This window comes from Haliotis cracherodii, unplaced genomic scaffold (assembly GCF_022045235.1).
Source record: "Haliotis cracherodii isolate W230 unplaced genomic scaffold, xgHalCrac1.p SCAF_24, whole genome shotgun sequence".
NCBI classification, from domain to species: domain Eukaryota; kingdom Metazoa; phylum Mollusca; class Gastropoda; order Lepetellida; family Haliotidae; genus Haliotis; species Haliotis cracherodii.
The window spans coordinates 1,219,784-1,233,544 of NW_027266280.1; the positions used below are offsets into that span (position 1 = coordinate 1,219,784).

The 13,761-nt window shown below is 43.8% G+C and overlaps 1 protein-coding gene and 1 pseudogene across 1 annotated transcript in view; one reads left to right on the forward strand and one right to left on the reverse strand.

The window, feature by feature from the left end:
• The window catches only part of LOC139472389 (Na(+)/citrate cotransporter-like), a 32,056-nt gene extending 21,707 nt beyond the window's left edge, over positions 1-10,349 (forward strand). The window contains exons 12-15 of the mRNA XM_071254861.1: positions 3,301-3,416; positions 7,896-8,057; positions 9,285-9,422; positions 9,768-10,349. Of these exons, the coding sequence (XP_071110962.1) occupies positions 3,301-3,416; positions 7,896-8,057; positions 9,285-9,422; positions 9,768-9,935 (584 nt within the window). The 3' untranslated portion in view covers positions 9,936-10,349. The remainder of the gene's footprint in view (positions 1-3,300; positions 3,417-7,895; positions 8,058-9,284; positions 9,423-9,767) is intronic.
• On the reverse strand, positions 106-2,352 carry LOC139472526 (uncharacterized; annotated as a pseudogene).
• Positions 10,350-13,761: the final 3,412 nt, after the last annotated feature.

Sequence of the window (13,761 nt, forward strand, 5' to 3'; positions counted from 1 at the left end):
GAATCTGTTTAATATCAACATTAGCCTTAGCATGTATTGTGACATTTAATATTCAAATATATAAATAATTCTTTAATCCCCAAACAACATGTATGATACTTTTAGCTAAGTCAGTTTCATGATTTTCAATTTTAGGAATTCCTTTTTCAAAGTGAGGAATTCAATTTCAAGCTTTAATTTTTGCTTCAACAGAGTTTCCACGGTTGGTGAAGTGAGGGACCCTGTGACATCTGGCTCCTTGGAATACATGTTGGCTCCTTCTGGTTGAGGATGTGGATCGGACATGGCGGTGTCATAAATCTCCCTGCAACAGAAAATATTAAAGTTTTAATTGTAATTTTCACATAAATGTTCTTTTCAATTTCAACAAACCTGTTGTTTTGTGTTATTATAATGAGAACCTAAATAAAATTGTAATTAGTCTCTAACCCGGAAGCTATCTCATATGATTGATGTACCTGTCAGTAGGTGGCATCAGGTCCAGCACCTGCAGCATTGTCGTGTCAATTGAACCTGGCACACCAGTTAGGGTCACGTTGTCCTGGCCTAAGATATCAATGACTGCATTGGTTACTAGGCTGATTGGTGCTGGTGCTGGTCCACCTCCTGTGTAAACATTTAATTACAAACTGTAATTTTTTATATCTTTTAAATTTTTTATTATATATGTTCGTTTATGGAAGGGATAAGGCAATGGAATTTCTAATCATCATCATCATCTAAATGTATTTTGGAAATAATATTCTTCATACAAAAATACACAGAACATTATGATTGATAATTGATCTATTGGTAATACCGTATTTATAATGACCATTGATAGAAGAGTTGTCATGCAATAACCCTGACTTGTATACAGTATGTATGAAGGGAAGAAAAGTACTTGCCAGTTCCTTTTGTCAGTTTCCCTAATTCTGAGTACTTGTATTTTGCTTGGCTTTTCACGTTCTTCCATTTTTTCCACCTCTTCCTTTGTTCTCGGGTGTGAACCAGAGGAATTAAGGGCAGCTGTAATAACCTGTAGAATTAAGGGAAAGTAGTAAGTGTCTTACAATTGTGGAAATATTAAAATATTAAGGGGCCGAAAATTTTGTGAGGGGGCTAGAATATATTAAAAAAGTAGTCTGATCCCGAATATATATATAAAAAATTTTTTTTCTCAAGTTAATGTATTCAGCCGACAATTAAGATGTTAATACTTTGGATATCACTTCAAGATTTCATATTTAACCCCAAGTCTGCTGCAAGGGCACTGTCAGTAAAAAACCTCTAATTGGAAATAACAAATGTCCCAGTTTATGATAGTAATAGAATATGTTATGTCTATATTAGAGTTGACTTAAATTCCACTGATAACAGGACCAATCACCAATAGTGATGATTTCATGCTCAGTGGTAGAATGCTGCATACAATCTATATGCAGTGGTAAATACTAGCGAAAATATTGTTACTGAAAATCAGCAAGTTGGCTACAGGGACAGGTGATTTATTATAGGGGTGTGTGGGATTTGTTATACTAATATTTAAATAATGTTCGATTTACCTTTTGAATACAGTACCACAAACTTTTCAAACACGTGACAATACCCTGTGACGTAATTTGTGGTATTTTGTTGCCAGTCACACCGGCGAAACAATGGCCTATAACGTCAGGGGTCATCGGGTGCATAAGCACCTCCCAGTGATCTATCATCCCCACACGCAATGTCATTGAATACGCCCAGCGGTGTTGAGAGTTTTGAATATTTGTTAACTAAATATAGCCTGCGGCGGCGCATTTTATAGCGAGCGCTAGTTTACGAAAGCAGTTGTATTTTTTTACATATTTCTTATTTCGTTTTTCTCGTAATTCAAGTGGCTTAAATGGTTATAAATGGGAACTAAAATACATATATAATTTATTCGGTTCATTAATGCACAAGAATGGAGTTTATTAGGGATATTATATTGGCGCTGAACACCATCCAAATGTCGCCAGTGTTAGGGTAGGTTACCCCGAACGCTATCCCCTTTACGACCAATCACCCCTTTACGATCATTAGGGTTAGGTACCCGTTTAGTGGCTATTAGATTACCCGAACGCTGTCCTTAGCCCTTGGATCCCCATTACGATCAATCACCCCTTTGCGATCACTAGGGTCAGGTACTCGTTAAGGGGCTATTATAGATTACATAGCGGCCCCTAATATTCTTCACACAAAAACGTCGAGTAAAAAGGATGAAATGGTTTTGTGTCGAATATTTTGGCTACTGGAAACTGTCCTGGAACATTCACACAAGCCACTTTCACCGGCTACATTTTTTCAGTACTGATTCAAAAGCGAACTCACCGTTGTGTCGTCACTAGTCATGCTTATTTTCTCCCTCGTTCCTTACTATTATCCACATCATCCTTACCACACTTTTCTATCACAAAAATCACCCGACGATTTTTTTAAATACCATATCATTCATGCGTACTCGAGAGTTCGACGTCTGACGTCTGACGCCTGGAGCTGTTTTCAGTTAGCGCCATATCGGATCATTCCTCACCACTCGGTATCTTGTAGATTACGGAATGGGACGAGTGTGCCAAATGGAATCGGGATCATTCGTAAGTGTCCTTAGACTAAAGTCACGAGAAACCCGTAACCTTCGTGAGTGTCTGTCACTTATTCGACCGTTTTCGTTCAGTTCCGTAACAACGTAGGCATGACAATGTAAATCTGCTCTAAGTTTTACAGTGTGGACGTAGCTCAGTCGGTTAGCTGTCGGGCTACCAATCCAAAGGTCGCGAGTTCTCTCGTTGCTTGTCTTTGAGACATGTGACCTACGGCAGAGATCGTCCTCACGAGAAATTGTGGTACTGTATATCAAAGGCGCTCCCTTTAACTTTTGATTTAAACTCTGTTAACTAGTGATGCTTTCCACAAAGCAATCTCAGTGCTCAGATCAAGTCTCATACATGTACTTGAACGCAGACTTAAGATCTTGGTAGTGCTGGGATCGTAGTGCTGTAGAAAGGTAACCTGGATATAGTTGCATGTCGATTTTCTATACGACTGATGACTAAAAGCTGAGAATGACCCAGGTACTCTCATGCTCCAAATAGCGAATGAATGAATATAGTTTCACGCCGCATCAGTAATTTCAAGCTATTCGCGTCGACCCAAATAACGAGCGTGGAGTGTTGTTTATATCTGCCCGCTTCCCCCGGACGTCCTGTGGTAGGTCCTGATGCTTGTTTGTTCAGGTCAGATGTCCCAGGTGTCTGGCAGACCTCCGTCTGGATGAACATTGTATGTGTGTGTTATCTCCAGATGTCGGTGAACCAACGTTCCGGCCGCTGCTCACGTGGAAGGATGTCCAGGAGAAGATGGCATGGTCACTCTACCTTCTCTTCGGGGCCGGCTTCTCGCTGGCAAAAGCATCTCAGGTCAAGCAGATTTCATCCTCGATAGTCCAGTGCATTATGTCTTCATTCTAATTGAATTTCTTCCCTAGACCCAGTCGCTACCATAGCTTCGTTTTGTATCCAGTTCGAATGTCTTGTCCAGCACAACCACCCCATACCCGCCTCTATACCAGCTGTCGTCTTTATACCAACTACCGTCTTTATACCAACTACCGCCTTTATACCAGCTACCGCCTTTATACCAACTACCGCCTTTACACCAGCTGCCGTCTTTATACCAACTACCGCCTTTATACCAACTACTGCATTTATACAAACTACCGCCTTTATACCAACTACCGCCTTTATACCAACTAATGCATTTATACCAACTACTGCCTTTATACCAGCTACCGCCTTTATACCAACTACCCCCTTTACACCAGCTGCCGTCTTTATACCAACTACCGCCTTTATACCATCTACTGCATTTATATCAACTACTGCCTTTATACCAGCTACCGCCTTTATACCAGCTACCGCCTTTATACCAACTACCGCCTTTATACCAGCTACCGCCTTTATACCAACTACTGCCTTTATACCAACTACTGCCTTTATACCAGCTACCGCCTTTATACCAACTACTGCCTTTATACCAACTACTGTCTTTATACCAACTACCGCCTTTATACCAACTACTGCCTTTATACCAACTACCGCCTTTATACCAACTACTGCCTTTATACCAACTACTGTCTTTATACCAACTACTGCCTTTATACCAGCTACTGCCTTTATACCAGCTACCGCCTTTATACCAACTACCGCCTTTACACCAGCTGCCGTCTTTATACCAACTACCGCCTTTATACCAACTACTGCATTTATACCAACTACTGCCTTTATACCAGCTACCGCCTTTATACCAACTACCACCTTTATACCAACTACCGCCTTTATACCAACTACCGCCTTTATATCAACTACTGCCTTTATACCAGCTACTGCCTTCATACCAGCTACCGCCTTTATACCAACTACCGCCTTTATACCAACTACCGCCTTTACACCAACTACCGCCTTTATACCAGCTACCGTCTTTATACCAACTACTGCCTTTATACCAACTACTGTCTTTATACCAACTACCGCCTTTATACCAACTACTGCCTTTATACCAACTACCGCATTTATACCAGCTGCCGTCTTTATACCAACTACTGCCTTTATACCAACTACCGCCTTTATACCAACTACCGCATTTACACCAGCTGTCGTCTTTATACCAACTACCGCCTTTATACCAACTACTGCCTTTATACCAACTACCGCCTTTATACCAACTACCGCCTTTACACCAGCTGCCGTCTTTATACCAACTACCGCCTTTATACCAACTACCGCCTTTATACCAACTACTGCCTTTGTACCAGCTACCGCCTTTATACCAACTACCGCCTTTATACCAACTACCGCCTTTATACCAACTACCGCCTTTATACCAGCTACCGTCTTTATACCAACTACTGCCTTTATACCAACTACTGTCTTTATACCAACTACCGCCTTTATACCAACTACTGCCTTTATACCAACTACCGCATTTATACCAGCTGCCGTCTTTATACCAACTACTGCCTTTATACCAACTACCGCCTTTATACCAACTACCGCATTTACACCAGCTGTCGTCTTTATACCAACTACCGCCTTTATACCAACTACTGCCTTTATACCAACTACCGCCTTTATACCAACTACCGCCTTTACACCAGCTGCCGTCTTTATACCAACTACCGCCTTTATACCAACTACCGCCTTTATACCAACTACTGCCTTTGTACCAGCTACCGCCTTTATACCAACTACTGCCTTTACACCAGCTGCCGTCTTTATACCAACTACCGCCTTTATACCAACTACTGCATTTATATCAACTACTGCCTTTATACCAGCTACTGCCTTCATACCAGCTACCGCCTTTATACCAACTACCGCCTTTATACCAGCTACCGCCTTTATACCAACAACTGCCTTTATACCAACTACTGCCTTTATACCAGCTACCGCCTTTATACCAACTACTGCCTTTATACCAACTACTGTCTTTATACCAACTACCGCCTTTATACCAACTACCGCCTTTACACCAGCTGCCGTCTTTATACCAACTACCGCCTTTACACCAGCTGCCGTCTTTATACCAACTACCGTCTTTATACCAACTACCGCCTTTATACCAACAACTGCCTTTATACCAGCTGCCGTCTTTATACCAACTACTGCCTTTATACCAACTACCGCCTTTATACCAACTACCGCCTTTATACCAGCTACCGCCTTTATACCAACTACTGCCTTTATACCAACTACTGTCTTTATACCAACTACCGCCTTTACACCAGCTGCCGTCTTTATACCAACTACCGCCTTTATACCAACTACCGCCTTTATACCAACTACTGCCTTTATACCAACTACTGTCTTTATACCAACTACCGCCTTTATACCAACTACTGCCTTTATACCAACTACCGCATTTATACCAACTACTGCCTTTATACCAACTGCCGCATTTACACCCGCTGCCGTCTTTATACCAACTACCGCCTTTATACCAACTACCTCCTTTATAACATCTACTGCCTTCATACCAACTACCGCCTTTACACCAGCTGCCGTCTTTATACCAACTACCGCCTTTACACCAGCTGCCGTCTTTATACCAACTACCGTCTTTATACCAACTACCGCCTTTATACCAACAACTGCCTTTATACCAGCTGCCGTCTTTATACCAACTACTGCCTTTATACCAACTACCGCCTTTATACCAACTACTGCCTTTATACCAACTACCGCCTTTATACCAACTACTGCCTTTATACCAACTACCGCCTTTACACCAACTACCGCCTTTATACCAACTACTGCCTTTATACCAACTACTGCCTTTATACCAACTACCGCCTTTATACCAACTACCGCCTTTATACCAACTACTGCCTTTATACCAACTACCGCCTTTATACCAACTACCGCCTTTATACCAACTACCACCTTTATACCAACTACTGCCTTGATACCAACTATCGCCTTTACACCAGCTGCCGCCTTTATACCAACTACCAACTGGTGCGTGTGCGTGTGGTGTGGTGTGGTGTGGTGTGTTGTGGTGTGGTGTGGAGTGGAGTGATTTGTGTGTGGTGTGTGTGGTGTGTGGTGCGTGTGCGTGTGGTATGGTGTGGAGTGGTGTGGAGTGATGTGTGTGTGGTGTGTGTGTGGTGTGGAGTGGTGTGGAGTGATGTGTGTGTGGTGTGTGGTGCGTGTGCGTGAGCGTGTGGTGTGTGGTGTGGAGTGATGTGTGTGTGTGGTGTTGGTGTGTGTGTGGTGTGTGCGTGTGGTGTGGTGCGTGTGCGTGTGCGTGTGGTGTGGAGTGGTGTGTGTGTGGTGTGTGTGAGTGTGTGCGTGTGGTGTGGTGTGGAGTGGTGTGTGCGTGTGGTGTGTGGTGTGGTGTGGTGTGCGTGTGTCTACTTGTACTAGTGCGGACTGATGCCGATGAATAACATGAATACCCCACTCAGACACAGTATACTGACTCCGAGCCGACCAGTCCCTGTTTGAGCTCCTTTATGCCGAGCGCCAGACAGAGTGACAACAAGTACCATTTTCTAACGTCTTTTGGTATGACGCGGCCGGGTATCGAACCCCAGACCTTCCGCTCTCTGAAGCGGACGTTCTACTACGGTCCGCGATAGAAAAGAGATTTACTACACTAGATAAACGAGGATGCATAAATATAGAGTCGTAGCCCCTTGTTAGGGTCAGTAGTACTTATAGCGTTAGCGTTATCAACCGAGCCATCTTGTTGATTTCGGGGTAGAATAGGTCTTCAGCAACTCATGCTTGCCGTAAAAGGTGACTATGCTTGTCGTAAAAGGCGACTAACGGGATCGGGTGGTCAGACTCGCTGACTTGTTTGATGCATGTCATCGATCCCAATTGCGTGGATCGATGCTCATGATGTCAATCACTGGAATGTCTGGTCCAGACTCGATTATTTACAGACCGCCGTCATATAGCTGGAATATTGCTGAGTGCGGGGTTAAACAACAAACAAACAAACATGTAAAACATCTCGTTGTGGTCAAACCATAGACAGGATACACGTCAGAGACTCCTCAAAATACAGAGAACAAATAATATATATTCAAAAATCTGTCAAATACTAGTATATACATTTAAAAATACTTTTGAACTTCAGAAAATACAAAAAGTAGTATTGGTTTATCACCAACAATGATTGTGCCTCTTTCGTATTTCTCGGGCAATTGGGTAGCCTAGCGTTTAAAGCATTCACTCATCACGCCGAAGGTCCGGGTAAGAAGCCCATTTCCGGTGTCCCCCGCCGTGATATTGCTGGAATATTGCTTAAAGCGGCGTAATACCATACTCACTCACTCATTCGTATTTCTTACCCTCTTTGTTGTTGTTGATGACGATGTCTTCAATGTTCAGGAGTCCGGCCTCTCTGACTGGATTGGGGAGAAACTGCAGGTGCTTGCTGAGCTGAATCCGTACCTCACGATGCTCATCCTCTGCTACATCGTGTCATTCGCCACACAGTTCATGAGTAACGTTGCCCTGGCAACGCTCATAATGCCTATCATGGCCCAAATGGTACGTCATGGTTACCCGCATCCCTTGCATTACAAGTCAGCTGATTCATTTTACATTTGTCCAGCTCAGGGGTAGAATAGGTCTTCAGCAGCCCATGTTTGCCGTAAAAGGCGATGATGCTTGTCGTAAGAGGCGTCTAACGGGATCGGATGGTCAGGCTCGCTGACTTGGTTTAGTGCATGTCATCGTATCACAATTGCGTGGATCGATGCTCTTGATGTCTATCACTGGATTATCTGGTCTAGACAGGAGTATTTACAGACCGCCGTCTTATTGCTGTAATATTGGTGAGTGCGGCGTTAAACAAAAAACAACAAAAAAAATTGTCCAGAGATATTCGTTCGCAATTTCTGTGCAAGGTTACGTCCCTTGGCCGCTAAAGGATCAGCTAAATATTCAAATCCTAAATCGTTATTAGTACCACTCCGTTCCGCAACGTGGAAAACGTCTGCGGCAAACATTCTCTCACGCTAAGGGCAAACGGGTTTGCAGGTCGTTGAGTCGCCACAATTTGTAATGCAGAGTTGCGTCCCTTAGACATGCCAGAAATCTGTGATCATGGGTCCGAATTCCGATTCGCCCTGATTATGTTTCAAGGTTTGTCGCGCCCGTGGGTCTCATCAAAGTGGTAAACATCTAAGACCGGCATCACTTCGCTTCCCCAAACATGACGCTTAAACATCGGAAGTACTGCTTAAAGCCTCGTAAGACCCATCTATCACATCCCCGATCAGCAGATCCTAACATATGGGAGGCTCACAAGTATCAACGTGAAACTAAGAAGATCCACCCTTGTACTTTCTTAACTTTACAGAACCTTCCAACTGGTTTCCCCTTAATGGGTAGGTCGATGTTACAATGTACGTTAAGCTGAACTCCAACATCGAGGCCAATAAGGCGGGGTTAGCCTAGTGGCAGCATCAACCTCACCCTTTGTGGGGCAAACCGGGTGAACACATCCCGTCGTGAGTGAAAATGTGAAGATCTTGTCAGAACACCAATACAGGGATATGGGCTAGTCTGGTGCTTGAAGCCTTCTCGCGTCACAACCAAGACGTTGATTGGATTTCCACAAACGTGCACTTTGAGAGGTCCATTTCAGATGTCCCCCGCCATATATTGCCGCAAAATGAGGGTAAAAGCGGCGTAAAACACGACTCACTCGCTGTTTGAATGTTTGCCTGTGGTTCTTTTATTGGTCATTCTGATGAGAACATTTATTTCCAGGCCATCAACATCGGCTTCAGCCCCCTCTTCTTCATGTTCCCCGTCACCGTAGCAACATCATTCTCCTTTATGTTGCCAATAGCAACGCCTCCAAACGCCATCGTGTTTTCCTACGGAACAGTGGGCGTGGCGGACATGGTAAGCATCTTCCATACGTGGTTTACCGTCTCCCCGTGACAAGCGTGTCCACAAGCTCATATCAAAGCCTAGTTTCTACCCTTGCCACATCAAGGCAACTTTTCTTGGCTCGACCCTGGTGCCAAATCTCGTAGATCACAAATTGCTGTTCTTAGTCGTATTGTAACCACTCGACTACCTGACCGCCCCTGTTGTTGCTGTAATATTGATGAGTTTTGTTATAAACCTTTTCTATGAAAGATGTTTTTTATCGTGAAGCAGATTTCTAAAAGAAATTTAAATTATGACCATTTAATTGCGATACAGACGTTATTTTTCAACAGTTGAAACTTGGTTTGTTCACAGGCGATTAGCGGTTTAGTCATGAACATCATATCCGTCCCCGTTATCGTCTTGGCAACAGCGACGTGGGGAAACGCCTTCTTTGACCTTGAAATCCTCCCCTCGGGCTTTGTAAAGGGACCCACAGCCATCTCCCACTTGAACGCTTCAATCTCCAACACGACGACCTGACAACGTCTTTCTACAAACAGCCACAACCATCTCATCCTGAACGCTTCAAACTCCAACACGACGACCTGACAATGTCTTTCTACAAACAGCCACAACCATTTCATCCTGAACGCTTCAATCTCCAACACGACGACCTGACAACATCTTTCTACAAACAGCAACAACCATTTCATCCTGAACGCTTCAATCTCCAACACGACGACCTGACAACATCTTTCTACAAACAGCAACACTCATTTCATCCTGAACGCTTCAAACTCCAACACGACGACCTGACAACGTCTTTCTACAAACAGCCACAACCATTTCATCCTGAACGCTTCAATCTCCAACACGACGACCTGACAACGTCAACTGTGTGATGACAGTAACATAAACATCATCGAGCATGTAGAGAGGATCAAATAAATGATGTTCGTGTGATAGTGTAATTAGGGCTCGAATGATAACCTAGTGTGTGAATATTGTTTTACTCCGCATTAAGTGATATTCAAAATACAATATTTTTTAAAGTGAAGTTTACACCATATCATCTTTTCCTTTGAACAAGAGGGCGGCCATAAGACCGCGAAACTGACTGTCCGAAGTCACCTGTGATGATAAAACCAACAGTTTATGATAAAATGGTATAGGAAATTGAACTGCTGGTGGTTCCTAAAATTTGAAATATTGTAGAGTCAGTCAGTGAGTATGGTTTTACGCCGCTTTTAGCAATATTCCAGCAATATCACGGCGGGTGACACCAGAAATTGGCTTCACACATTGTACCCATGTCGGGAATCGAACCCGGGTCTTCAGCGCGACGAGCGAACGCTTTAACCACTAGGCTACCCGGCCGCCCCGAAATATTGTAGAGATTTTCCTTTGCCTGAGAATGTACATCAATTATCTTCTTTGAACAGGAACATGCGCTCTTTATCTGACAAAACGACCACAACAGTCTGATTTAGGTTTGGCCAAGGTTTCCAATCAGTATCAAGACTTCATATACAAGGAATCATAATCAATCTCACAATCTGCGTATTTGTAGTTGTCATATAACCAAGGCACTGGGTCGGAACTGCAGACAAATGCCCTCTTCGTTACGCGTGATGATACGTCACAGGGGGCGGTCAAGTAGCCTAGTGGTTAAAGCGTTCGCTTGTCACGCAGAAGACCCAGGTTCGATTCCCGACATGTGAATGTTGTCGTGAATGTGTGAAGCCCATTTCTGGTGTCCCCCGCCGTGATATTGCTGGAATATTGCTAAAAGCACTCACTATACGTCGGAGCATCACGGCGACCTGAAGCTGACAATTTCTGTTAAACTTACTAAATCATTGTAATGCATCTATTTGTGAAATCAGTAAACGCCCACACAAGATCAATGAATAATAATTTTTTAATTTGAAGTTTACACGATATACGGCTTTTCCATTGGACGCGAGGTCGGTCACATGATTGCGAAATTGACGTTCATAAGTGTATGAACGACACAATTTGACGTTCCTTCGTTTTTAACGAGATCGTGTTCTTGAAATGACACTGACGGACTACTTCCACATTCCTGGGGAAACCCCTGGGAATTCCCTAGCAGGAAAACATACATAAGCGTTCTTTCTGATCATTTTGAACCTTTATTCTTGGCCTCAGCGCTTCAGTATACATTGAGAAATGTCAGAGAGCGTGACTGCATGATTGTTCACGAATATCCTCGCTGCGGCCTATCCCAATGAATAAACGAAGAAATGCACATCTAAACTATCGTAGCATCGACTCAATCCGTGCCTAGGCTGACATTGACCGTCTCCAGCAATCTATGAATTTACCATAGTGTCTGTTTGACGCATCTTTATTCACCTTTCAATGATCGGCCAGTTGATCAATAATGACTTACACATGTAACCACCACAGGTTCATTAAGAACTTCGGAAATCTCTCCCGTCACGTTTATCGTGTCGGCCATTTTGACGTCTTGTACTTGATGTAAATGTATTACGACGCGCTGTCATTGTGACTGACTTAATGAGGTAGTTCTTAACAGACCTTCTCATCTAATGAGGATATGATTTGAACATATGTGCTGCCTAAGATGTTTCTGAAGAGCAAGTTGTGCATCCATACGCCCACGTCACCTCGCTTTTTGAGGAACTATTTTAATCCGCGATATAGCTGGTTGTTGTATGGCTGTCAGTGTAAACACGAAGTCACACGTACTAAATAGAATTGTGTTTAGATCTTGGCCTACATCCTTTGAGGTAAGAAATTGTGATAAAAAATAATAAGAATTGACTTTCACTTTGTGTGTGTTCATTGGAGTATGAACCTTCATAGAGAGAGGGCCAAACATTGTATGAACGTCGTCGCAAGCTCCGACGTTCATACAATTTGGCCCTCACTCTATGAAGGTTCATACTCCAATGAACTCACAAAAAGTGAAGGTCAATTCTTAAATGAATCAACTATATTCAAACACACAGTTAAAGGTTACAATACAATCCGATAGGTTGAGGTGGGTAAGCAGCAAAAAGACCCAGTTATATGTTAAGCCCAGTTAAAAATGTTGGTACTGTCGAATGTCCTGAAGCAGGCCTGGCTCCGTGCTGGAATCCAGCGTTGGTGGCAGGTGGGAACAAGATCTTCATAAAACGGTTTTCATTCCTCACTTGGCATGTAGATGACACAAGTAGATGACACACAAGCAAGGTGATAAAGAGGTCTGGATCTTCCTCGACCCGTAACTTGACTACCACTACCCTTGACACGACAACAACAGCCTCTACTGCTGCCACTGACCCAACACCATCTCTACTACTGCCACTGACACAACAACAGCAGTCTCTACTACTGCCACTGACCCAACACCATCTCTACTGCTGCCACTGACACGACAACAACAGCCTCTACTGCTGCCACTGACACAACACCATCTCTACTGCTGCCACTGACACGACAACAACAGCCTCTTCTACTGACACTGACCCAACACCATCTCTACTGCTGCCACTGACACGACAACAACAGCCTCTTCTACTGACACTGACCCAACACCATCTCTACTGCTGCCACTGACACGACAACAACAGCCTCTTCTACTGCCACTGACACGACAACACCATCTCTACTACTGCCACTGACACGACAACAACAGCCTCTTCTACTGCCACTGACACGACAACACCATCTCTACTACTGCCACTGACACGACAACAACAGTCTCTACTACTGCCACTGACACAACACCATCTCTACTGCCACTGACACGACAACACCATCTCTACTACTGCCACTGACACGACAACAACAGCCTCTACTACTGCCACTGACACGACAACACCATCTCTACTGCCACTGACACGACAACACCATCTCTACTACTGCCACTGACACGACAACAACAGCCTCTACTACTGCCACTGACACGACAACAACACCATCTCTACTGCCACTGACACGACAACACCATCTCTACTACTGCCACTGACACGACAACACCATTTCTACTGCCACTGACACGACAACACCATCTCTACTACTGCCACTGACACGACAACAACAGCCTCTACTACTGCCACTGACACAACAACAACAGTCTCTACTACTGCCACTGACACAACAACAACAGTCTCTACTACTGCCACTGACACAACAACAACAGTCTCTACTGCTAACACTGACACGACAACAACAGTCTCTACTGCTGCCACTGACACAACAACAACAGTCTCTACTACTGCCACTGACACAACAACAACAGTCTCTACTACTGCCACTGACACAACAACAACAGTCTCTACTACTGCCACTGACACAACAACAACAGTCTCTACTACTGCCACTGACACGA